Raw genomic sequence first — 25,806 nt, 5'->3', positions numbered from 1 at the left:
CCGATATTGCATGAACTAGTTTGAAGTACTATGAACTCATATGAACTCGTATGGACTAGTATGAACTACCTCTACATGCTTATCTACCTCTATTCCCCATTCCCCTCCGCCATGGATCGAATATATCGCTGGATCGAACGGGAAAACGTTATGCATGTCGAACAGAGAGAAGTGCTTACCGCCATTGCCGCGGGCCAAGTGATGATCCGCTCGCCGATGATGAAGTCCGGTGGTCTTCTTGCTCTACTCCAATCCGCTGCCGCCGGTGAGAGTTGGGAGAGTGGGAAGAGGGAGCGGTGAGGCTAATAACTGCCGGCGCTTCGGAAAGCAATGCGGCTTCTCGAGCGTGGCCGCGCGCGTGCAGCCGCCGCCGCCCACGTGCACCGCTCGGGCCGGGCCCTGGAGAAACCGTGCGTTTCCAGGAAGCCAGGCCCAGAAGTACTTTAAGGTTCATGCCATGCGAGGCGAACAGTGAAAGCAGGCTACCAATCGGCCCGTTTTAACACGTCCTAGTAGAACGAGGCTACCAGAGCTTTGCTCGCGGGGCCTGCTAGTCTCCTACTTAAGCATCCACGGGACGTGCCGGCGATCTGTCGCCCCACGAAACATTGGAAGTGCGCTGCGTCCTCCCCAGGAAACATCAGAATTCGACATGCATTGCCCAACCGCATGCTGATGGAAAATTCACGGGTAAAACAACCGTTTGAGATTTCACGGCTTGAGGGGACGCATGCCGGCATGCGTGCTGTCGCTCACTCTTACGCCAGCGGAGTTAGGTCTCGCTGGGTTTGGCCCAACGTCGGCGAACTGGTCTTGCAAGTTGCCCTCTTCTTTTTGTCTTAAAACCACTGATCTACTGATATCCACTTTGTTACTCTCGTTGAATTTACCACAGTAGACTGGTTCATCGCTGTAGGAGCGAGCTGCATGCATGGTTCGCCAAAAATGAACCCATCTTTGTAACCGGCATCTTGCCGTCCTCTTCTTTAAATGGATGATACGCATGCTATGCGTATTCGCCAAGAAAAATGCGTCGATCTTGAGCTAGGATTTCGTTATGACGCTGATGGGCAGTACGTTAGCGCAGAGCCAGTCAAAAACTAAACTCCACGACAACTCGGCCAGTTGCATTTTCATTTTTTAGGTGAGATGCAAGTTGCATTTCTTACATGATGAAAAGGCTACCTACTGATGAACAGAACGTTTTGTTTCATCCACATTGTTAATCCAGCGCCGAGGCCAAGTCAATCCAAATAGTACTAAGTTGTGTTTCTCTGCTATATAACTACGTACAGAATCATGAACAGAACTGCGTACACAATACATTTGTAGCAGAGAAACACAAACGCTTACTTTTTGCATGATCGCTTGCAAACATTGCAAGAACCCAAGAGTACCATGGTGATCAGCTTCAGTTGCTCAGCAAGTAGAAAACTGACGGGGATCTTGGCCTTGCTGTTCATGATGACCCGAGTCTATGGCCAGTCTACTTCGGGTGATGTGCCCCACTGCATTTTTTAGTTTACTTTGGAGTGCAATTTAAGAAACACTTCCCACTTTACTGAAGCCTTAGCGATAACATACTAGGAGTATTATCTACTGAATATCTAGTCACACCAGCCATGATCTTGGCGTAGATCTTAAACTTGAAACACATGAAACTGATACAAATTCTCCTTGTGCAGGGTTCATAAGCATCGATTGCGGAAACAGACGCACCTACAACGACAGCCCAACAGGAATACAGTACCATTCTGATCATGGATTTGTCGATGGTGGATTGAGCCACAAGATTTCAACGGAGTTCATGGCTGATGCCACGAATGAGCAACAAAAAACCTTGAGAAGCTTCCCTCAGCGCTCAAGGAATTGCTACACGCTGCCATCCGCCACTGGTAAGAAGTTTCTGGTGAGGGCCTTGTTTACTTACGGCGACTATGATGGGTTGAACAGTACTATGAGCGGGTCGCTTTTTCGGTTTGGGCTCCATATCGGTGTCAATTTCTGGGAGGCGGTGAACTTGACAAATTCAGATCCATCAAACACAATATGGAAGGAGGTGCTCACTGTTGCACCTGGCAACAACCTGTCGGTCTGTTTGATAAACTTCGGTACAGGGACACCGTTCGTGTCTTCGTTGGAGCTGAGGCCACTGCAAGATGTGATGTACCCTTTTGTGAATTCTTCGGTGTCAATCAGCTACTTTATACGGATCAGATTTGGTAACATGACAACAAACCTTATCACAAGGTGAGACAGGACCTTCATCCATATTTTATTTTTTTGATTGGATCATAGTTATACATGTCAATGGTTTAAATTCGGTTGGCTAACCAGCTCAATTCATTTGAAGTGTGTGCTTCTTTGTTTCCTGAATCCTGTAAATATCATGTAAAGACCAAAGGGGTAGTGTATTTGTGCTGACTATTTAATTGTTCTTTCCTTGTCATTGTGTGCGATGAAGATATCCGATGGACGATTATGACCGGTTCTGGGAGAGCTCTTCTTCCTCCTACGCCACCTACCCCTTTCTCAGCCGGACCACTAGCAATGAAGTGAGGAGGCTCCCAGGCAATGACGCCTTCCAGGTACCGCAAGCCATCCTCCAGAACGCCACGACCCTAGACACGAACTACACCTTTTTCAGCGTTGTCGTGGCGGCGGGTCCCAACCTGGACTCAACGAACCTGCAGCTTCTCCCGATCTTCCACTTTGCCGAGGTCGTTGACAACAATCCAAATAGGTCGTTCAACATCTACAGCGGCGACGAAATGTTGTTCCCAGACTTCTCACCTTCGCGATCCCAGGTGGACAGCATGCACCAGAATGGGCGCTTCTTGCATAACCCCGCAGCCTCCTTCCTTCTGAACAAGACCAACAACTCGGTGCTCCCACCGCTCATCAATGCGTTCGAGCTGTACTCTCTAGTTCGGATGGATAACCTCACGACTGACTCCAACGACGGTAAGATATAATGTATATACTGTGTGTGCATTACACATTTGCCAGCAATCCAATTATTATGTTTGAGGGGAAACAACAGGACTCTGCTGTGTATTTTTATTAATTTTCAAATAAATGATACAAAGCATAGTTCGGAAAGAAAAGAAAAGAACTATACAGACCTAGTTGAAAACAAACAAACAAGAAACACAAGATACAAAAGATACAACAGGGCAAAACTAAGGATCAGATTCCAATTAGCATCATGCAGTTTATTCAGTAGGTTAAACTGCTCGAACACCTCTGGCTCCCTGCTTTAAAACAAATGTTATTGCCAATCTAGACCTCTGAGACCCCTGACACCACTTGACATTGTCACACTCTTCACCAAAGTAAGGTATAAACAAGTTTTTTTTGGAAAAGAGAGAACAAGTTTAACCAACTGATTTAGCAATACAGTCGATTCCTGAGTATGCCACCAAGATTAGAGAAATGAATCAGTGCATATTCAGTTCTACAAAAACATAATGCTTGCATACGGAATATTTTGGTAACCTCTTACGTTACAGTTTCCGCCTCTTTTAAAACATATAAGCCCCCATACCCAACATACACAACTTTTTTATTCCGTTCCAATTTGTTTCCATTGACTTTTTGCTATTGTAGTCAGTTACATCAAAGAAGTGAAGAAGCACTACAATTTGGCACAAATAAACTGGAATGGAGATCCATGCTCCCCAAGAGAGTATTCCTGGGAAGGTTTGATTTGCAGCTACCCTAAGAGCAACCAGAATCCAAGAATAATTGCAGTGTAAGAACTGAGAACTAACAAAACCAGGACTTGTACCACATACATTTTGAAATCTAAACATTGCAGACAATCTTTTAAACTTTGAAGAGTACCGCATGTTTTTATAAATAGTAAGAGACTCAGTCACGTGTCTAAGACCTTGAAAACACAGGTAGCTTGGTGTAAACCTGAACCACAGAAAGATACTTGAATAATCTTTAAAATGGAGCTTAAAATGCATGTTAGCTCCATGCTATCATTAAATTCATGGCTTCTATTAGAATGAGTTGTTTTTGCAGAAATCTGTCTACCAGTGGACTGAAAGGTGGATTAACCATATCATTCATGAACATGTCATCACTGATAAACTTGTAAGTGGTGCCTACCGCATAATATTGATGGGCTAAACGAGATTATGTTTGCCATCTGTGTGACCCTACGCGAATATATATATAGGGATTTATCACACAACAATTTGACAGGAGCTATTCCAGACTACCTAGGGTCACTCAGAGTCCTGTAAGTTCTGTGATGATTAACTCTTTGGTTGATGATATTAATTTTCAATAATGATTTTAACAATTATTTTACAGCAACTTGTCAAATAACCAGCTTGATGGACCGATCCCTGATTTTATTCTTCAAGGTTTTCAGGCCGGCCTGCTTGACTTAAGGTTTGTCATTCTCTGCCACACAATTCTTTAAAACAAAGGAATGTTACAAAATTCCATACTAAATATAAGAAGAAAAATAGACCAAACAAACATAGTTGGTGCCCAGGTAAAGGAGGAGGATTGTGATAGGCTTGGCAAGCCAACTTCAAAACACAGCCACTCTTATGAGGATGAAACTCAAAAGGTTGGCCAACTAAAAGGCGTCCTGATCCAGATCTGGGGATCTGACATCGTCGCACTCCTCCTGGCTGCCTCGTGGTGGCACGAGTGAGTTGCCGAGCAAAAGCTCCATGCCTTAGCGCCGATACCCGAGCGTGCTGCGCCCTTCTTGAAGACGTCGTTGTGGTTCTTCTCTCCGTGTCAAGGCTCTGGGTGAAGACCTTTGTCCAGTGTGGACTCGGCACCGGCGATGCTTTGCGCCATTCTCCCTCTTGAGGGCGTTGTCGTGGAGCTCAGGTGTGCTAGGTCGTAGCATGAGGGTGTTTAGTTCTTTCGGTGTTCGTTGAGGGTAGTGTAGTCGCGTGCGTTCTGCGTGTGCCGGTTATCTCAGGATCGGCTTTGTAAGAGGGCTACCTCACCATCTGGTATCGCCCGACCATGTACTTTTTGGGTTGTTGCTTTATTTATACCCAAAAAGGCTTTCGCCCCGCTTTATATATAAAGCAAACCGCCCAAGCCAAACATCCATTAAGGTTCACACACACACACAAGTCTCACAAAAAGTAGCAAATAGGGTTAATGCTGAGGACACAGCTCAACAAGCCCTGGAAACAAAACACACACTCACACACAGCAACCAGAGCAACAAGTCTAATCGGGCTCCGGAGGAGGGGGCGGCAGCAGGGGCGCCACGTGGAAGGCCATCGAGCGAAGGTCGGCGAGAAGGGTGTTGATGGTGTCCCGGTCCTGGGGGCGGCTAAGCGACCGCCAGAGCTGCAAGTAACCACACAATTTGAAGATCGCGTCAGTCGCACGTCAGAGAGGCATTTTCTGAATAACAAGCTTGTTGCGGATGGTCCAAAGCGTCCAGGCGAGGACCCCAACACACAACCATCTAATATGGCGGTGGCGAGGGGGGGGAGGCGTGGATTTCCGCAAACAAGTCATGGAAGTTGGTGTTGCACCACTGTCCGCCGACCGTCTCGCGGAAGCAGGACCATAGGAACTGTGTTGTGTGGCAAGAGAAGAAGATGTGGTTAGCATCCTCCACCATGCCAAACATGGGACACATTCCGTCGCCAGGTCCATTACGCTTGAGGACCTCAATCCCAGAGGGAAGGCGTCCCCGGATCCACTGCCACAGGAAGATCCTGATTTTCAGGGGCAGGCGGATGTCCCAAATCAGGCTAAAGGACCTCAATTCCGTTGCTTTATTTATAAAGCGGGGCGAAAGCCTATTTCGAGACTAAAAGGCGACATGTCCAACAGTTAGGAGTAGTAGAGATGCGCATGCTTAGATGGATATGTGGCCACAGAAGAAAGGACCGGGTCCGGAATGATGATATACGTGATAGAGTTGGGGTAGCACCAGTTGAAGAGAAATGTCCAACATCATATGAGATAGTTTGAGCATATACAACATAGGACTCCAGAAGCGCCGGTGTAGTGCATAGCGGAAGGATAAAACATGTTGATAGTGTTAAGAGAGGTTGGGGTAGAGCAAACTTGATATGGGAGGAGTCCATAAAGAGAGACCTGAAGGACTAGAGTATCACGAAAGAACTAGCCATGGAAATGGGTGCATGGAAGTTATCTATCCACATGCCAAAACCATGACTAGGTTTCGAGATCTTAGAGCATCTCTAACAAATGCCCTAAACTTAATCCTCAAACCCTCTTCCTATCCCAAAAAGTAAAAAAAAGGATTAAACATTTCCTCAGCTGGCAGATCCCCTAAAACTTATTCTCTTAAAAATATTGTTTTGCTAATCCATCCAACCGTTTCCAAACTTTATCACATCATATTAGTTCAATACTTAAGAATTCAGGTACATACAATTCAAATACATAGCAAATTTGATATTCTCAAACATAACCATGCAAGTTCAAAACACAACAAATGGTCCAAATGAATTAAGAATCCAAATAAACATGGTAAAAGCACAAGAATCGGTGCTATAAAGGCGCCAATCTTCTCAATAAGATCTTCTTGAAGTTAGTTCTGAGCTTGACGGTTATTGTATTTCGGTGTGCTTGGAGGAAGGCTTCAATCTTGTCTGGGTTATGTTCCGGCTCCACCAGGTGCCCATTGAAGAGATACCGAAAGTCCTACGGGTCCTCTCATCCTCAATGATCATGTTATGCAAGATAACACATGTTGTCATGATTTTCCATACGATCTCCGGGTTCTGATATACTCAGCAGGGCCATAGACAATCACAAAGCATCGTTGAAGCACACCAAAAGCTCTCTCAACATCCTTTCTAGGAGATTCTTGCATAGTTGCAAAGTGAGATTTCTTGTTGCCTTTAAGACGGTGGATTGTCTTCACAAATGTGGCCTGTGGAGGATAGATCTCGTCGGCTCAATAGTATCCCACGTTATACTCATTGCCATTGACAACATAGTTGCAAGGTGGATTGTCAACGGCAACATGCCTTACAAAAAGAGGAGATCAAGAGAGGACACTGAGATCATTGTGAGAGCCAGGCATCCTAGAGTATGCATGCCAAATCCAAAGATCATGTGATACAAATGCCTCAAGAATGATGGTTCGATCATGACAATGCCCTCTCTACTGACCTTGCCATGCCATAGGGCAATTCTTCCATGTCCTACAGATTCAAGAATATTGGGCCGACCTCTCTCTTCATTTTATGCCATGAGCTTCTTGGTATCTTCATCATTGGGAGCCCTCAAGTACTCTCGGTCCATAGATTTCGGTCACAGCATCACAAAATCGTCTCACACAATCTAGAATAAGATCTTCCCCAATGCGAACATAGTCATCAATGGCATCGATCAGGCATCCATAAGCAAGGACTCCCATGGTTGCGGTAATCTTCAACAATCGAATTGCACTTGCAGTGAGCTACATTCCTTCTTAGCTGAAACCAAGGATCATGTTTCTCCAAAGCTTTTGCAATGGTGCTGAAAAGATCTTGGTGCATTCGGAATCTATGCCGAAAATAGGAAGCATATACTGCATTCGGCGCAAAGTAACCCCTCACTAAACCATCATGACCAATGATTCTATCTTGAAGAAACGTCCTTTGATCAAACCGAGAACCGAGCCTCGGCCGCGGGAAATCCTGCTCCATAGACACCACGGCAGCCATCGCCAGATCAAAGTCATCATCTTCTTCTTTCTACACAATTCAAGACCTTTCTTTGATGAAAACAAGAAAAAAACATAGAGGCATTTTGACAAATAACTTGTGGGCGGACAGGGTTAGAGACATGGCGTCTGATGATGGAGCTCGGGCTGAGGCCGAACGACGGTAGAGGACACCGGCGACGCTGCCTAGCAGTCTGCAGAGGCGATTCCCGGGCATGGAGGCGACAAACCTCCATGCCCGGGATGTGGGGCGGCAACGGGGTGGTGGGGCGGTCTTCATCGCCAGTTCTGGCGCCGTTGATCGTCTAGGAGTTGCATTGGACCTTCCTACGCCGTCTCCAAGGTCGTCCGGTTCGATTCCCGATGAAACAGACCTCGTGACCACCGGGCGGAGCGATGGGAAGGCGGGTTCGTCGGCGGTGAAAAGGTTGATTCCGGCACCGAAGAACGAGGAGAAAGTGCAGGAGAGGGCGGCAGGACTGCAGGATGGTCGCGCACAACGGTTCCTGCATAGGGAGCCGAACAACGGCGACGGGGACAACATGGCGGCCGACTGTTTTTACTAAGAAGTTGCGGCTTTGGACTAAGTTAATTCGGGATGGCCGCGTTTTGGGGGATGAAAAGCTTTTTTTTAGGGATTTTTGGTTTGAGGGATCTGCTAGCTAGGCCTTAATCCCTCAAAACAAAACAATGTAAATTTTAGGGCATCACTAGAGATGCTCTTATGGGTTTCAACTTTAGCCTACCCCAACTTGTTTGGGACTGAAAGGCTTTGGCAGCTACGCCAAAAAGAAATAGGCTCAACAATTGGTTATCATTGGAAAAAATTAAGGTTTGGCAATAATCTTTGAACATACAAATACATTGGCTAAACATTTGGTTCAGACCCACACTTTGCCAAACTAGAGTTACACAGGTTTGGCTTTCTCTGGGGACTGTTTGGTTAATGATATATTTGTGGCATGGCACACTTTCCTAGCGCCTAGCCCCACTTGTCATACACATGAACTCATAGAGAATTTGACTAAGTTGTGGTGGCCAACTTGGGTGCCACACAAAGTGTGTGAAGCCACACTTCTGTAGGGCATTGCATTGATGCAAACACGCCCTCAATTACACAACTCACATCTATCAAATATAAATGTTTTGTTATCTATCGGCTTTCAACAAGAGAGGTAGATAAGGACTTTAGTAATTGCACATGATATACAAACCATGAAGTTTGTTCCTTTAGAGTGACTAGATGGGATATCCTAAAATTGTTCTTTTAGAGTGCATAGATGTTTAGCTGGCTAGTTGTGTTAGAAAACAGACTCATCCTCTAATCATAATATTTAGGGAAAAGTATATTTTTCGTCCTTAAACTCTTGTCAAAGTTTACAAATCGTCCCTCAACTCCAATACCAGCAACATAGTCCCTCAACTAATTAAACCGAATATTTTTCGTCCTTCATGACACTTTGGGCGGTTTTGGTCTGACGTGGATACCCAGTTTTGACAAATACTGCCCATGTGACCCGGTTTTAGTCTGGAGCTCAAAACTGGCAGCTAAATAAACTAGTCGGCCCACCTGGCAATGGCTCAGGGCCGGTCAACACGCGGTGGCGCTCACGGGTAGGGCCAGGGCGCAGAGGGTGCTCGCCCGGAGCACGGTCGGGCACGCGGGAGCGGACAGAGGAGGACGCGCGTTGGGCTGCAGGAGCGCGCGCAAGCGAGGCTGCGACCAGGGGCGTACGTGGCCGTAGTGCAGGAGGCCAGCCGAGCTCGCGGCCATGGCGCATAATGGTATCGGCACGAGGGGGAAAGGGGCTAGGCGCCATGGACGCCTCCATCCTCCTGAGCTTCCTGCACACCATGGACGCGGAGGATCTATGAGATCACCAGATCGAAACGGGAGAGCCTCAATCGCTGGCGCCCTTGTCATCTTCTTCGCCTCCAGTGACCCGCCGTAGCGCCCCGCTCTCCTCCACCGTGCCTACTTGACCTCTCCGGCTCTCCCTCGAGTCCCCGGTGTGCTGCTCATCATCATCCCATAACAAACCATCACCGAGTGCCGCCCGATGCTGCCGCCCCTGCTCACTGTTGCCCACTCTCTGGCTGCCCGACGTTGCCACCACATGCTCTCCTCTGCCGCCTCCTGATGCCCGCAGGCTCGTGTAGGTGATCCAGGCTGCCGCTGGAGCTCCAGGCGAGTGGGCTCGGGCGCGTGCTCCAAGGAGGGGAGGAAGGAGAGACAGGAATGCAAGGGGCAGTGGGCAGCCACGCAGGGATAGGGAAGCAGCAGTCGCGGCCATCCAAGCGTCTGCCCACAACGTACATCAGCATCGACGCAGCCACCTTCCGCCTCACCGTGCAGCGCGTCACCAACGCCAAGGCTGAGCTGCAGGTCAGCGACGACGCCAGCCTCGGTTTCCTCCTGTCGCCCTTCGACTTTGACTATTTGAGCACTTGCTACCCACTACCGTCAGACCCTGCGGCAGCCGCGGCCAAGTCGCCGCGTACGCCCTTCTGCACCCGCTGGCGGCGATGGCGGAGCAGCCGTGCTTCCCGATGCTGGACTCCTCGAACGTCATGTATGACAAGAACTAGGTGACCTGGATCGAAACTGAAGCTGCATGACCCTGCGCCATACTGTCCTTCGTTCTCTTCCACGGGAGGTCTTCACTTAACTGACGTGGTGGTCAACCCCAGGGCACATGGCCGGTATTACTCAAAACCAGTGTCCATGTCAGAGTAAAACAACCTGAAGCGTTATCAAGGACGAAAAATATCTGGTTTGAATAGTTGAGGGACTGAGTTTCGGTTGTTTTAGAGTTGAGGGACGATTTGTAAACTTTCGCATGAGTTTAAGGACGAAAAATATACTTCTCCCTATTAAATATTTATATAACTGTTGCAGCTAAGGTCTTATGAATTGCTCTTTTCTATATGTTGTGTAACTGTGCCACTAGATTAGAAGGCAATCCCCTATGCTCAAAAGTCAAAGATGCATACTGCTCAAATAAGAAGAACACCATACATATCATACTCATCGCAGTGATAGTTCCTGTGGTACTGGTATCCCTCCTAGTAGTGATGTGCATACTCTGGAAGTTATGCTGGAAAGGTAAACAAAAATCTATGCTCTAATATTCCCTTAATCGATGCAATGGGTGGTAGATATTAGAGAGCAGCTTCGTATCTAAACTTTCATGTAAAGCACAACTTCTTGACTCAGCAGGGAAGTCAGAAGACCATGAGGATTATTCCATGTATGAAGAGGAAACTCCACTACATATTGATATCAGACGGTTCACGTACACAGAGCTGAAGCTCATAACAAAAGACTTCCAATCAATCATTGGAAAGGGAGGTTTCGGTATTGTTTATCATGGCACACTGGAAAATGGTGACGAGGTAGCTGTGAAGGTGCTCATGGAGACATCAATAGCAGAGTCAAAAGACTTCCTCCCAGAGGTATATCACAAAACAAACTAGGTCGAATCAATGCTTTCTTCAATAGAAAATAATAATAAGTCCGCAAGACGTCCAAAACCCTTTACAGAGTCCATACCACATAATGATGCGATTGGCTTTAGTTCTAGGATATTTGATACTTATATCCGTTGCTGCAGGTGCAAACCTTGTCCAAAGTTCATCACAAGAACCTTGTGACTCTGCAAGGATATTGCCAGAACAAGAAGTGCCTAGCACTCGTTTATGATTTTATGCCCAGAGGAAATCTTCAACAGCTTTTAAGAGGTGGTTTCTCTCTTAACTTCTCCTAATGTTTATGCCAAGCATAGTTGACTTAGGTACAACAAATCCAACTTCCAGTTTGTTATTATCACTAGTTGCATTTGTACTTTAATTCAATATAAAATAAAATCATTCAATCAAAACTAAAATCTGCTCAATCTGAAAAGCAAGTTCACCAGTTCAGAGTTTTACTTCCTGGGAAACCAACAGTTACACAGGGACCCAAATGCCAGCAGCTTTCACTAACAACTTTGGAATCACCTATTTCTCAAATCTTATCAATATACTGTGCATCCATAAAAATAAAATCCGGCAGGACCTAGTTGTATGTACAAAAAGGACACTCTAAAATCAAACTATTCTGGCTTTGACATGGTACTGCAACCAGGATTTTCGAAACTGGCTCTCCTTATTAAAGGTACAGTTGATTGCCTAAACTGTTATTGCTGCTGCTAGTCAATACAGTTGAGTTGGTAGACATAATTTACTCTGTAGAGATATTCAACTAACAAGTGAGAGACCATAGCTGCATCCTAGAGCTGCATAAAATCCTAACCATGGCATGGTCATAGATATTCCGTAACAAATTTGGGCTACCAAAGTAAAATTCTTTTTCAAAAGCATGGCATGATAGTCACAAAATATAAACATGCACATCTTTGAAAAGCCAGTAAGAAACAAAGCACTAGAGAGATATGTATTCAAAGAATGCTTCAATAGCTTCGTTCTATTGTTAACTGGATTTCAGGATTTGTATATAAAAACATGCGCTGGTAAAGCAAATGAAAATGTTGTGGACATTAGTGCATTGCCGCAAAGCAGAATCGGATGCATTGCAGCTTCCCAGCCGGCCAGCAAGGGTAGGTGAGTTCTGTACAGGAAAGAGACCCCAATAAGATTCAAGGAAGGAGTCGGCTAGGGAAGAGTTCAGGAAGGAGACAACTTAAACTGAGTTACAGGTAGAATTAGGAAGACTAATTTGGAACAGCAAGGATTAGGAAAGTATGAATTGAGATGCTCATATCAGAGGGTTTCCTAGTTAGAGTGCAACCCCATGGGTGTCAACTGTCAAGTTAGGAGGTACTCCCTCCGTAAAGAAATGTAAAGGCGTTTAGATCACTATTTTAGTGATCTAAACGCTCTTATATTTGTTTACAGAGGGAGTATCATATATGTGCATGTCATGAAAGGTTTGGGAAGGAGGCAAGAACAATCAATCTATTCTCCCAAGTTATTCTCTTATCTAAATCTATGCCTACCAATCCCTCACAGCAATGCTGTCTGGCTATCTTCAACACGATAATTACCACGTTGTGGATCAAGCTTCACAACAGAAAAGCAGTGACCTCTGGAAGATCAAAGTGCCTGTTTATGCAGGACTCAGATCTTAAAACGCCAATGATGATATGGTTAACCATTGTGTGTTTATCCATCATTTGTTAGCTTAAATGGAGTCGATCTAAAATAATATGTGCAAGTGTTAGGAAAACTGGTATTTATGCTATTATGCACATATCAAATGGCACTTACATTAATTTTGTATGTATTGATGCAGGAGATGACTATAGTTTGAATTGGGAACAACGGCTTCATATTGCACTTGATGCTGCACAAGGTCCGTACTTCAGTTGTGTGTTTGCCTTTAGGCCATGTATGTATGTATGTGTGAGTTTTCTTTCTTTTGAGGTGATGTATGTGTGTGTTGACAAACTACGAGTTTTGATAAACAACAGGCCTTGAGTATTTACATGAGTTATGCACCCCATCAATAGTGCACAGAGATGTGAAGACCCCAAACATCCTTCTGGACAATAATCTGGTGGGGGTAATATCTGATTTTGGGCTTTCGCGGGCTTTTAATGATGCTCACACACACATATCTACTGCTGCTGCTGGCACTCTTGGCTACCTCGACCCTGAGTACCATGCAACTTACCAACTCACTGTCAAGACAGATGTTTACAGCTTCGGCATCGTGCTCTTGGAGATCATCACCGGCCAATCCCCAGTAGTTATGGACCCTCAAACTGTCCACCTCCCAAATTGGGTGCGGCAAAAGATAGCTAACGGCAGCATTCACAATGTTGCAGACAAGAAACTGCTGGATCTGTACGATGCCAGTTCCCTGCAGAGTGTAGTGGACCTGGCCATGAACTGCCTCGAAAACGCAGCCATCAACAGGCCGACCATGACCGAGGTTGCTTCAAGGCTCAAAGTGTGGTTGCCAGCTGTTTCTGGGGCCCCTCGACACACGGACTCCATGGATACTGAAATTCCAAGGCAGTTCCGGCTGATGATTTCAAGAGCAAGAAACGAGGGGATATCCTTCCAGTCTGGCTATACCAATGGGATTTCACAAACGAGCCTCTTTTCTGGACGGTGAAAGGGAGACGCCTACTGTGTTTATTGTTGGATCCTCTTAGATAATGTTTGGTAATTTGCTTAACTGCGTTCATTGATCGTCCGTAAACTGGAATTTAGTAATTGTATGACTTTCAGATTCTAATATTGCTCGTTTCTACCGGTAATAGTGTTCAAGCATGAAGCTGCTCGTACATCAAGACCTAACCCCTTCCATTTGAGAACTCGGTGGCCCATTAATTAGTGCCCGTACATCAAGTCCACAGCAATCCTAAGACAAGTGGTCTGCTTACACACTGCCGCCTAAGGATTCGTCCTTTTATTCCCCATTCTCTCTTGGGAGCATGTGGATTCAAATCTAAAGTACTGGTTTGTTCTACCAAACCATCCGAGCATCTGCGGAGTTTTTCAACTAACACAGCACTACATGCGATGGCACACAAGTTGGAGCCTGAGGACCTGAGCAGAAATGGCACATGACATACCTTAGTCTCGCCGCTCGCGCCGTGGGCAGTTCCTCGACTTGTCCGCGAGCTGCAGCGCCTGCGCCTCCTCCCCCTCCGCCTCCGCCTCGAAACCCGAGCTGTACGAGAGATTAGGGGCAGCACATCAGTGCAGTAGAGCAGCTCCGGTGCTGCCCGATAAATGGGCGTGCGGCGGCGCCCTGGTGTGGAGTCGAAGTGGGCGGCGACCCCCGCCGTGCCTGAGGGCGAAGGGGTGGGTCCTTACCGGCCTGTCTTTTTCTTTTCTTTTTTTTTTTTGAGAAAACCTTACCGGCCTGTCAAGTTACAGCGTGGGCGCAGCCGCGCAAGAAGCCTAGCGATACCCCACGCGGGCACGGCCCACGGGCATCCGTGAGGAGGAACCCCTCCTATTTTAATTTTTGCTCGCCCCAGTCGGCCCACGCCACTGCCTAGTATCGAGCGGCCGAGATCCGACGAGAGCGGACGGCCGTGCGCTTCGCCATATCTGACGGTGGATCTGTTGACCTGTCGGTGATCGTTAAAGTCTAAAGCTCCGCCACGCTTGTCTTTAACACTTCCTTTCGTGTGCAAGCACTTTGTTCATTTTTACACAGAAGAAACAAAACGGGCAACCATGGTCCCATGATTCGTCTGCCAAGTTTTTTTTTTCTGAAACAACAAGCCCCTCGTCGAATTCCATTTAGAGAAACCGCCAACAAGCGTATCACATCACCCTAGTTCTAGTTGAGTTAAGTTACCAGGGCGTATCATCATCGAACTGGTCTGGCAAGTGGCAAGTTAAGCGCGTAGCATCGTCCAACTGGTGAGTTATCCCTTTCTTTTTAATCCCGTGACTAATCTGTTACGGTTCTTTACTTTGGCATGGCAGACTGGTTCAGACAAAGATCAGCATCCTTGACTGCATAGGCGACCTGCAATTCTGCATGCATGTCTCGCCCAACACAAACACCGAGTCCGTCTCCTAGACTTACAACCCCCCTCGTCATCGCACTGACGAGCAGTGCCTTTGTCGCATGCAGAAGATTGTAAAAAACAACACGGCAATTGACGTGCAAATTTGAACTCCCATGGCAAGTTGCACCCTCATTTCTTTCGATGAATGCAAGTTGCATGCCGTTCTTTCACCAGAATTACCTACCGCGGGAACCCAACGGTCTGTTTTTCTCAGCATTGTCAGTCCAGCGCCGAGGCCTAGTCAACCAAAATAGTAAAAGAAAATCATTACTGAACCGTGTCAGTTGTCTTTCTCTGCCATATAACTGCACGAGCCGTCTGTCTCTTGCCTCCAGACATTGCAAGAACCCAACAACACCAAATGGCGACCAGCTTCAGTTGCTCGGCAAGTACAAAGCTGACATGGATCTTCGCGCTGCTTCTCATCCTGGCCACCATGATTCAAGTCCGAGCCCAGCCTCCTACCGCTGGTAATGCATGCCATATCCTCCCAGCGTTTGCCCGGTACTCCATCTGCACGCACAGTTCAGTTTACTTCAGCCTGTTCAACTTGAGAAATCTCAATTTACTGAAATCTCAGAAATCAACAAATTAGTAGCCATGCATGCCATGCATGCCACGATCATTGATTTAGTATGCATCTTATACTCAAAGCACATGAAACTGATACATACTCACCGTATTTCAGGGTTCGTAAACATCGACTGTGGATGGACAAACAGCAGTGCCTACATCGACAACGCCACCAGAATAGTGTACCGTTTTGATGGTGAATCTGTCGAGGGCGGTTTGAGCCATGAAATTTCGGAGGAGCTCATGGCTGGCGCAGCAAATGAGCAACAAAAAACCCTGAGGAGCTTCCCTGACGGCTCAAGGAATTGCTATACACTGACATCCATCGTTGGTAAGAAGTATCTATTGAGGGCCTTGTTCACTTACGGCAATTATGATGGGTTGAACAAGACTATGGATGGGTCACCTTTTCTGTTTGGGCTCCACATCGGGGTCAATTTCTGGGAGTCGGTGAACTTGACAAATACGGATCCATCAGACACCGTGTGGAAGGAGGTGATCACCGTTGCTCCGAGCAACGCCGTGTCCGTCTGCCTGATAAACTTTGGTTCAGGGACTCCCTTCATATCTGCGTTGGAGCTGAGGCCACTAGAAGATACCATGTACCCTTTTGTCAATACTTCTGTGTCAATCAGCAACTTTCAACGGTTCAGATTTGGCAACGTCACCGACCCTATCACAAGGTGAGACGACGCTGCCATCCTTTTTTTCATACAAGCAACACTGCTCAGGATCAATTATCGGTTTTTTTTCATACAATCCTCGAAAAGTATCGGGTTCCACAGTCAACGATAACGTAACAATTATCAAAATAACGGAACACATCCAAGTCTGGAAATTAAAAACAAAGTGCAGAAAAGTAAAGATAAGTTCAAACAGATCAGCCAACAACCTGATGCACAAAACACCCTCACAACAACTAGTGCGCCCTCCTACAGCGCCTAGGAACGACCCAAACAAACTTCCACAATTCCAGCATATATACGCAACCATCCAAAAGGCCCAGCACTACACAGCAAACATATCAGGCGACAGGCGAGGTACACAACAAGCATCATCACCCTTTTTTTTTAGAATCATCACCCTTTTTCTAGAATACGCATAAGCATGCATATCATCTACTGTATTAAATGAAAAGGAGTACATAGCCCGTCCATAATCACCACGTTACATACGCAACGACCATCCACACACCAACCTAAAACAACTACTTGTCCTGAATGTGGATCAGCCCACGAGTCGATGCTGATGAGGCTGCCATACATAATATTGGATTATATCTTCTTTTTTTGCAGGGGAATATTGGATTATATCTGAATTATGACTGTTAATCGTTTTAATTCAGTTTGCTAGCTTAACACGTTTGAAATGTTTGGTCCTTTGTTTTCTGAATCCTGCAATCACTTCTAACAAAACATAATAGTAAACCTCAAAGTGATAAGAAGTTCCTTTTTTTAGAGAGAGAAAGGTGATAAGAAGTTGGCATTGCTAGATCACATATTAAGTGCCTTCAGGTAAAGACCAAAGATTAGCGTACTCTGCTATCTATTTATCTGTTTTCCTTGTCTCTGTGTGCAATGAAGATATCCAACGGACAATTATGACCGGTTCTGGGAGAGGTGGCCCGATACATCCTACCCCTGGATCAACTTGAACACGAACAACAAAGTGGAGAGCCTTGACAACGTCTTCAACGTGCCGGCGGACATCCTCCAGAAGGCGTCGACCATAGACACGAACTACTCCCACATGAGTGTCATCGTGGCAACGGGTCGCAATCAAGATGGCAAGAGCCTACAGCTTCTCCCGATCTTTCACTTTGCCGATATCAACGAGAGCAACCTGAGCAGGAGGTTCGACATCTACAATGCCGAAGGTTTGCTGTTCCCAGACTTCTCCCCGTTGCGATTCCAGATGGTCAGCAAGTACAAGAGCGGGGAGTTCCTGCACGCCGATGCATTCTTCAACTTGAGCAAGACACCCAGCTCAAGTCTTCCGCCGCTCATCAACGCTTTGGAGGTGTACTCGCTCATTCGGATGGATAATCTCACCACTGACTCTGACGATGGTAAGATCAATGTATATACTGCACACGCATTACACATTTGCTATGTATATATGTGGCAGATTCACATGATACAGTTGTCAATGCTAATGATCGAGGTCTCTTTGTCTAGACCCCTGAAGATTCCCAAACTCCATTTCATATTGTCGTGATCTTTACTAAAGTAATAGAATCAAGTTTATCAACCAACTGATTCAGTTGTACACTCAACTCCTGAGTAAGCACTCAATTAGTGCAAATGTGCCATGAAGACCGTAATTGATAAATGAATTAGTACAATTTAATCAGTTCTATGTTAAGATATACTTGCATATATATGCAATGATATTGCAACTTCTTAAGCTAATATTTTCATCTTTTAAATACATAAAGGGGGCCCCATACCAAACTTATACAGCTACATTTTGGGTACATATTTATTTCCATTCTCTTTTGGTGTTGTAGCCAATTACATAAAAGAAGTCAAGACGCACTACAGTTTGGCACAAAGAAACTGGAATGGAGATCCATGCTCCCCAAGAGAGTATTCCTGGGAAGGTTTGACTTGTGACTACTCTAAGAGCAACCAGAATCCAAGGATTGTCACAGTGTAAGAGCATAACCAGGACTTATATCATATACATTTTGAAATCTCCAAACATTCCAATTCAATCTTCTAAACCTTTGAAGTACATTGCATCAACCCCAAGCAATTTAACGCTCCCGCAAAAGCTCCTTTTGGTTTACACGTTGTGCAGATATGTTCATGTTTTTATACACATATCACTAGGAAGAAACTCAGTCACGTGTCTTACTGGCTAAGATCTTGAAAACACATGTAATTTAGTTGAAACCCGAAAGCACACGTAATTTAGTGTAGACCTGAACCACATAAAAATATTTACGTAATCTTCAAAATCCATCTTAGCTTGATGCTATCACTAGATTAAGATGACTTGTATTAAAATGAGTTGGTTTTGCAGAAATCTGTCTACCAGCAGACTGAGGGGTGGATTTGCCATATCATTCATGAACATGACATCACTTGAAAACTTGTAAGTGGCGCCCACCACATAATATTGATGGGCTCAATGAAATTATGTTGACATCTTTTGTGACCCTAATAACGAAATATATATAGGGATTTATCACACAACAATTTGACGGGAGCTATTCCAGACTATCAATTACAGTCACTTAAATTTCTGTAAGTCTACATGCTGATTACACCTGTGGTTGATGGTAGTGCTGATTACATTTGTGGTTGATGGTATAAATTTTAGATGAATGATTATTATTATTATTTTTCAGTGACTTGTCAAATAACAAGCTAGATGGAGCAATCCCTGATTCTATTCTTCAAAGATTTCAGGCCGGTTCGCTGGACTTAAGGTTTTGCCATGCTCCATTGCACAATTCCTTACTAGATTTTTTTTTCTTAAAACTAAAAAACTACACCTAAAAGGAATAGGCTCAGCATAAAGTTGGTTATCAAAGAAAACAATTCCAGGTTAGCAGCATATTTGCACATATAGCAGTGCATTGGTTAAAAGTTAAAACGCATCTGAATTTGCCTTTTTCTGGCCACTGTTTGGTTAGTGGCATGCCACACTTTGCTAGCACTATGCCAGAGCATCCCCACTTGGCATATACATAAACTTTTGGTAATTTTTACCAAATTGTGGTGGCCAATCTGAGTGCCACAAAAAGATCTTGGAGACACACTTCCCTGTGCATTTTATCGATCCAAATGTGCCTTTAATTACATGTACTAGCATCTAGTGACTATAAATATTTTTGTCATCTATGGGCTTTCAAAATGAGAGGTAGATAAGGACCTATTAGTAACTGCACATGATTTAGAAACCGTGTAGTTTGTTCTTTTGGAAGGTAGAGATGTGTAGAAGCACTATTAGCAAGTTAGTTGTGTTAGAACATAGAGGTGTGTTATAATCAATTAATCATAGCTTTATAGAGAAGCTGAGATCTTTTGAGCTTATTTTTTACGCATGATATTTAATTGTATCACTAGATTAGAAGGCAATCCTGTATGCTCAAACGTCAAAGATACGTACTGTTCAAAGAAGAAGAACACCACATCTACCGTGCTTATCGCAGTGATAGTTCCTGTGGTACTGGTATCCCTCCTAGTAGTGATGGGCATACTCTGGAAGTTATACCGGGAAGGTAAAACGAAATTCTATGCTCTAAATTTCCCTTTCATCAGTGCAATATGGTAGGCAGAAGACAGCAGCTTCGTACCTAAACTTTCATGTAAAAAACAACTTCTTGACTCTTCAGGGAAGTCAGGAGATGATGAAGATTCTGCTATGTATGAAGAGGAAACTCCACTACATATTGATATCAGACGGTTCACGTACGCAGAGCTGAAGCACATAACAAACGACTTCCAATCAATCGTTGGAAAAGGAGGTTTTGGTACTGTTTATCATGGCACACTGGAAAATGACGATGAAGTAGCTGTTAAGGTGCTTATGGAGACATCAATAGCAGAGTCAACAGACTTCCTCCCTGAGGTATAACACGAAACCAACTAGGCCACGTCATTACTTTCTTCAGACAAAATTAAGGTTGCAAAACATACAAAATCATTTCCACAGTTCATATTCTATAAAATAATGCAACTGGTTTCAGGTCTAGGATGTTTTGTAACTATATCAATTATCGCAGGTGCAAACCTTGTCCAAAGTTCATCACAAGAATCTCGTGACTTTGCAAGGATATTGCCAAAACAAGAAATGCCTAGCACTCGTTTATGATTTCATGCCCAGAGGAAATCTTCAACAGCTTTTAAGAGGTGGCTTTTCCCTTAACTTCTATTAGTGTTCCTATCAACCATAGCTGACTTAGGCTTGCAGTTAATTATTATCACTAATTTGACATGACCTAGTCTTAATACAAAAAGAATAAACTATAAACCAAGCTACTCTGGCTTTGACATTGTACTGCAATCAGGATTTTCATGTTAAACTGAATTCCATGTTAAAGGTGTAGTTGATTGACGAAAGTGTTACTGCTGCTATTTAATATAGTTGAGTTGGTAGACCAAATTTACTCTGTATAGATACTGTACTAACAATTGTGGCCACCATAGCTGCATTCGTAGAACTGCATATTTTTAGTGTCATAGTCATGGCATCATAAATATCAGGTAAACAATTGGGGCTGCCACAGTTACATTCTTAGTCATAGGTCCTAAACATGGCATGATAGCGACAAATTATAAACATGTACATCTTTCAAAGCCAGCAACACACCAAAAACTAGAGAGGTGTGTATTCAAAGAATATGTCAATAACTTGGTTCGCTCATTGATTAGATTTGTATAGAAAATTGCTCCGGTAGAGAGAAGGAAAAGCAGTTATCTCTTGAAGATCAAAGTGCACGTATTAGTTAGCTTAGATATGTGCAAAAATTACAGAAATTGGTATTTATGCTAGTACCACATGAACAAATCAAATGGAACTCACGTTAATTTGGTATGTACTGATGCAGGAGGTGACTATAGTTTGAATTGGGAACAACGACTCCATATTGCACTTGATGCTGCACAAGGTCCGCATTTCAGTTGTGTGTTTGCCTTTAGGCCATGTATGTATGTGTGTGTTTTCTTCTTTTCTAGGTCATGTATGTGTGTGTTGACAAAGGACGGGTTTGAATAAACTGCAGGACTGGAGTATCTACATGAGTTATGCACCCCATCAATAGTGCACAGAGATGTGAAGACCCCCAACATCCTTCTGGACAAGAATCTGGTGGGGATAATATCTGATTTTGGGCTTTCGCGGGCTTTTAACGATGCTCACACACACATATCTACTGCTGCTGCTGCTGGCACTCCTGGGTACATCGACCCCGAGTACCATGCATCTTACCAAATCACTGTCAAGACAGACGTTTACAGCTTTGGCATCGTGCTCTTGGAGATCATCACCGGACAACCCCCACTATTAATGGACCCTCAGACCGTCCACCTACCAAACTGGGTGCGCCGAAAGATAGCTATGGGAAGCATTCATGATGTTGTAGATAAGAGGCTGATGGATCAGTACGATGCCAGTTCCCTGCAGAGCGTGGTGGACCTTGCCATGAACTGTGTGGAAAACGCAGCCGTCGACAGGCCAACCATGACTGTGGTTGCCACGAGGCTCAAAGGGTTGTTGCCAGCGGTTTCAAGTGAAAAGCAGTCTGTTTCTGCGACCCCTCGACGTACCTACTCCATGGATAGTGAAATTCCAAGGCAGTTCCAGATGATGATTTCAGGAGCCAGCAACGAGGGGAGCTCCTTCCAGTCTGGCTATACCAATGGGATGTCACAAATGAGCCTCTTATCTGGACGGTGAAAGGGAAACGCCTACTGTGTTATTGTTGCATCGGCTTAGATAATGTTTTGTAATTTGATTAACTGCATCGTCATTGATCGTTCGCAGAGTGGAATTCAGTAAGTGTATCATTTTCAATTTCCAATATTACTCGTTTACTACCGGTAATAGTTTCCAGGCATGTAGCATCCCCTTCCATTTGAGAACTCGGTGGTCGGTTAATCGATGCACGTACATTGAAGTCCACACAAATCCTAGGACAAGTGGTCTGCTTACACATTACCGCTTAAGAATTCCGACATTCATTCCCCAATCTCTCTCGCTAGGCCGTGGATTCAAATCAAAAGCACTTGTTTGCTCTACCAAATCATCCAAGCATCTTCGGAGTTTGTCAACTATGAACTAACACAACATTATATGACATGGTACGCGAGTTGGCGCCTGAGGACCTGAGCTATCAAAAGGGAAGAAATGCAATCACATGACATACCTAGCTCTCGGCGCTGTTCCTCGACTTGTCCGCGAGGTGCAGCGCCTCCGCCTCCTCCCCCTTGGCCTCCGCCTCGAAACCGGAGCTGGACAAGAGATTGGGGGCAGCACAGCAAGCTTTTTCCCGACTGATGGCTGTGGCGCGTGCCATTGTGTGGAGTCGGAGTGGAAGTGGGCGGCGCCTGCGACCAGTGCCGTGCCTGACGGCGAAGGGGCTACGGTCTTGTTACGGGTCTTCCCAATCTATGGCCGATGCCTACCGCCAGAGCTGCGAGGCGATAGCTCCGGCTCGCCTCTGGCGCGGGGGTACAGGGCCAACCCAATACTGTAGCTGAGAACGCGTGTTTTTTTTCTTCCCTCTGTGGTTTCTTAATGATTTTTTTTCACTGTTTGCAGCGGTTTTATTTTATTTTCTCTGGTTTTCTTTATTTTTTATTTTTTATCCTTTGTTTTTCCTTTTTTTTCTTTTCTAATACATATATACATTTTTCTGTACACATTTTTCGTATACATCAGGAACATTTTATACACGTTTAAAATTTTCCAGTGAATAAGATTTTTTTCAAATATATGTTTTGATTTCTATTTCTATATATAAATTGTATATTTTTGTGTTCATGTAAAGTATATTTTTATACATGTTTAACAATTTTTAAATACATGAATAGTATTTCTTCATAAACATGTTTTTAATTTTTTTAATAAGTGTTCAACATTTTTCAAATACACGTTGAATATATATTTTTAAATAATAGTACAAAACATTTTTTTTACCGCAACGTCGTTGAACTGGCCTTGCAAGTTGTTCTCTTCTTTTTGTCTTGTATAACTACTGAACTACACTCTGTCACTCTCTTTTTAATTTAGCACAGAAAGACTGGTTCAGAGAAATGTCAGCGCGCGTCGCTATAGCCTGCAGAATCGAGCTGCTTGCATGATTCGCCAAAATGCACGAATCTTCAAACTGGCACTTCGTTATCATGCTGATGGGTAGTACGTCAGGGCAGAGATTGTAAAACTAAAATCCATGGCAAGTTGCACTTTCCTTTCATAGATGATTGCTCTCACGAGTCACAAGATGGTTACCTACTGATGAACAGGCCGTTCTGTTTCCTCACATTGTTAATCAAGTGTCGAGGCCAAGTCAATCCAAATACTAAACTGTGTTACTTGTGTCTGTCTGCCATATATATAACTCGTACATAAGTCATTTGTACCAGATACGAAGCCTCTCAGTTCGCATGATTGCTTGGAAACATTGCAGAAAGAAAAAGGGGTACCATGGTCATCAGCTTCGGTTGCTCGGCAAGTAGAAAACTGACATGGATCTCGGGCTTGCTGTTCATCCTGGTCATGATGACTCGAGTCCATGGCCAGTCTATTTCAGGTAATACAAGCCATATCCTCCTAGTTTCGTTTATTGATCCTGAACCTCTTTATGGCTCCTTTGATTCAAAGGAATTCCATAGGACTTTTGGTGGACTGCAATCCTTAGAAATTACTTCTATATTGGTCATTTGATTCGTATGATTGAATCCGATTTTTTCTTAAGGCATAATTTGTACTATGTTCCAGTCCAACTTTTTTTACAATTCATTTATTTTTTTTCTATGCCATCAAACACACTCTACCAATCCTATAAAATTCAAGTGGGCATGCCACTCCAATCATATATTTTCCTTATTCTTGTGTTTTGAGAATCCTACAAATCAAAGAGGCCCTTAATCCATGCTCCATCTGCACATTACTAGCTACTCTGCTACTGAATATCTGGTCACACCGGTCATAATCCTGGCGTAGAACTGTAGATCTTAAAAAAACTTGAAACACATGATACTGACACATATTCCCCTTTATGCAGGGTTTGTTAACATCGATTGTGGATGGACGAATACTAGTGCCTACTGTTAGATGTGTATAGTCTCTTTCTGGTTTATCCCCATTATATAAGGGGTTTTCTGCACTTTACCACACATGTATATGTATTGGCCTTTGGCCCTCAGTAAAGGTAGTTGCCCATTCCTAACATGGTATCAGATGCTTAGGTTCCTCTCCCGCTCCCGCACGCTCGCAGCTCCGTGCCTAGCTCCCCCGTCACCGGCCTCCATCTACCTCGTCGCCGGCGCCGGCCACCTCCTCCCTCGCCCCCGGCTCTCTCCTTCCCCGCCGCCACGCCGTCTCGCCCCGGCCTGCGCTGCCCCGAGCTCGGCCGCGGCCTGCCGTCACTGTCCCGCGCCGCCCCGCGCCTTCCCGTGCTCGGCCGCGACCGGCAGCCACCTCCCAGCGCCTCCCCGCGCCCTGCCGCCCCTGGCCGCCTCCTGTTGCAGCCGGTGCTGCCCAGGGCCGGCCACTCCCACGCTCGCCCTCCCCCCCCCCCCCCCCCCCCGCTTCCTCCATCGGGGCTGGATTGAGCCAGCGCGAGCCCGATCCCGATCTGGATCGGGGTCTCCTGTAGCAGTTGACAAAAAAAGAAAAAAAGAGTTCCTCATGTCTTCTTCGGGCTATGTCGCCGTTCCTCGGTGCTCGGTGATCTTCGATGGCACCAACTATGCCGAGTTTGCGGGGTTTATGCGTATCCACATGCGCGGTCTCCTTCTGTGGGGTGTTCTCTCTGGCAAGGTCCCCTGTCCGCCTTGCCCTGTTGCTCCAGTGGCTCCTACCCCGCCAGCACCGTCGGTTCTTGCTGCTGATGCTTCTCAGGCTGATCGCGATGCCGCCAAGGCTCTCGATGATACTGCAGTGGATGCCTATGAACAGCAGATGTCAGCCTATTCGGATGCCCTTTCTGCCTATCGTGATGATCTGTCTGCTTACACTCAGTAGTGCAATGATGATGCTCGTGCTGCTGCTGTTCTTCCTGCGAGTGTCCTTTCTCAGTTTGCCTCGGAGTTCATGGGACTTGGCACAGTTGCAGCGATGTGGTCTTATCTCTGTCTCCGCTATCAGCCCTCTGGTGATGCTCTCGACCTATCTGTGGTGCGTCAGGAGCATGCACTCCAGCAAGGTGATTCCTCTGTTGATGAGTTCTATTCACAGTGCTCTGCCATCTGGCGTCAGCTTGACTCTCTTCGGACCGTCGTTTGTGGAACTTGCCGTTGCTGTCAGACTACACAGTCCGATTTGGAGTTTCAGCGG

At 45.2% G+C, this 25,806-nt stretch overlaps 2 protein-coding genes and 1 long non-coding RNA gene across 4 annotated transcripts; 2 read left to right on the top strand and 1 right to left on the bottom strand.

The window, feature by feature from the left end:
• Window positions 1-392: 392 nt before the first annotated feature.
• Window positions 393-14,261, top strand: LOC109731563 (senescence-induced receptor-like serine/threonine-protein kinase). Of its 2 annotated transcripts, XM_045235001.1 has the most exons (12): window positions 393-1,495; window positions 1,686-2,250; window positions 2,465-2,964; window positions 3,610-3,754; window positions 4,033-4,104; window positions 4,190-4,252; window positions 4,327-4,407; window positions 10,636-10,790; window positions 10,905-11,140; window positions 11,299-11,428; window positions 12,978-13,037; window positions 13,156-14,261. In XM_045235001.1, exons 1-12 carry the CDS (start codon window positions 1,399-1,401, stop codon window positions 13,803-13,805), a joined length of 2,754 nt encoding a protein of 917 aa, XP_045090936.1. In that variant the 5' UTR covers window positions 393-1,398; the 3' UTR covers window positions 13,806-14,261. The 2 variants fall into 2 exon arrangements, with proteins under 2 accessions (XP_045090936.1, XP_020146332.3); XM_020290743.4 differs by lacking the exon at window positions 393-1,495 and having other exon boundaries at window positions 1,531-2,250; window positions 11,299-11,425.
• A 1,051-nt stretch (window positions 14,262-15,312) lies between these two features.
• On the bottom strand, window positions 15,313-22,935 carry LOC141042459 (uncharacterized). Its single transcript, XR_012205311.1, has 2 exons — window positions 22,673-22,935; window positions 15,313-15,735 (listed from the first exon to the last, which is right to left on the bottom strand). It is a non-coding gene; the product is annotated as an uncharacterized lncRNA (long non-coding RNA).
• On the top strand, window positions 15,584-24,674 carry LOC109731559 (probable LRR receptor-like serine/threonine-protein kinase At1g51880). The gene is made up of 14 exons (XM_073510823.1): window positions 15,584-15,692; window positions 15,911-16,478; window positions 17,379-17,863; window positions 18,305-18,449; window positions 18,823-18,894; window positions 18,981-19,046; window positions 19,151-19,231; window positions 19,872-20,026; window positions 20,141-20,376; window positions 21,180-21,246; window positions 21,356-21,415; window positions 21,530-22,199; window positions 22,291-22,301; window positions 22,629-24,674. The coding sequence occupies exons 1-14, from the start codon at window positions 15,584-15,586 to the stop codon at window positions 23,000-23,002; spliced, it is 3,099 nt and encodes a 1,032-aa protein (XP_073366924.1). The 3' UTR covers window positions 23,003-24,674.
• Window positions 24,675-25,806: the final 1,132 nt, after the last annotated feature.

This window comes from Aegilops tauschii, chromosome 3, assembly GCF_002575655.3.
Source record: "Aegilops tauschii subsp. strangulata cultivar AL8/78 chromosome 3, Aet v6.0, whole genome shotgun sequence".
Classification (NCBI taxonomy): Eukaryota; Viridiplantae; Streptophyta; class Magnoliopsida; order Poales; family Poaceae; genus Aegilops; species Aegilops tauschii.
Note: the sequence above shows the minus strand (reverse complement) of the source record. Positions and strands in the feature narration are given on the sequence as shown.

Excerpts from the sequence above, each read along its gene's own strand:
- LOC109731559 (XM_073510823.1), top strand. The coding sequence starts at position 15,584 with ATGGCGACCAGCTTCAGTTGCTCGGCAAGTACAAAGCTGACATGGATC. Across the intron at positions 19,047-19,150 it reads TTACAGTCACTTAAATTTCT|TGACTTGTCAAATAACAAGC; the intron begins GTAAGTCTACAT and ends ATTATTTTTCAG. Across the intron at positions 19,232-19,871 it reads GCCGGTTCGCTGGACTTAAG|ATTAGAAGGCAATCCTGTAT; the intron begins GTTTTGCCATGC and ends TTGTATCACTAG.
- LOC109731563 (XM_045235001.1), top strand. The coding sequence starts at position 1,399 with ATGGTGATCAGCTTCAGTTGCTCAGCAAGTAGAAAACTGACGGGGATC. Across the intron at positions 2,965-3,609 it reads CACGACTGACTCCAACGACG|TCAGTTACATCAAAGAAGTG; the intron begins GTAAGATATAAT and ends TTGCTATTGTAG. Across the intron at positions 4,408-10,635 it reads GCCGGCCTGCTTGACTTAAG|ATTAGAAGGCAATCCCCTAT; the intron begins GTTTGTCATTCT and ends CTGTGCCACTAG.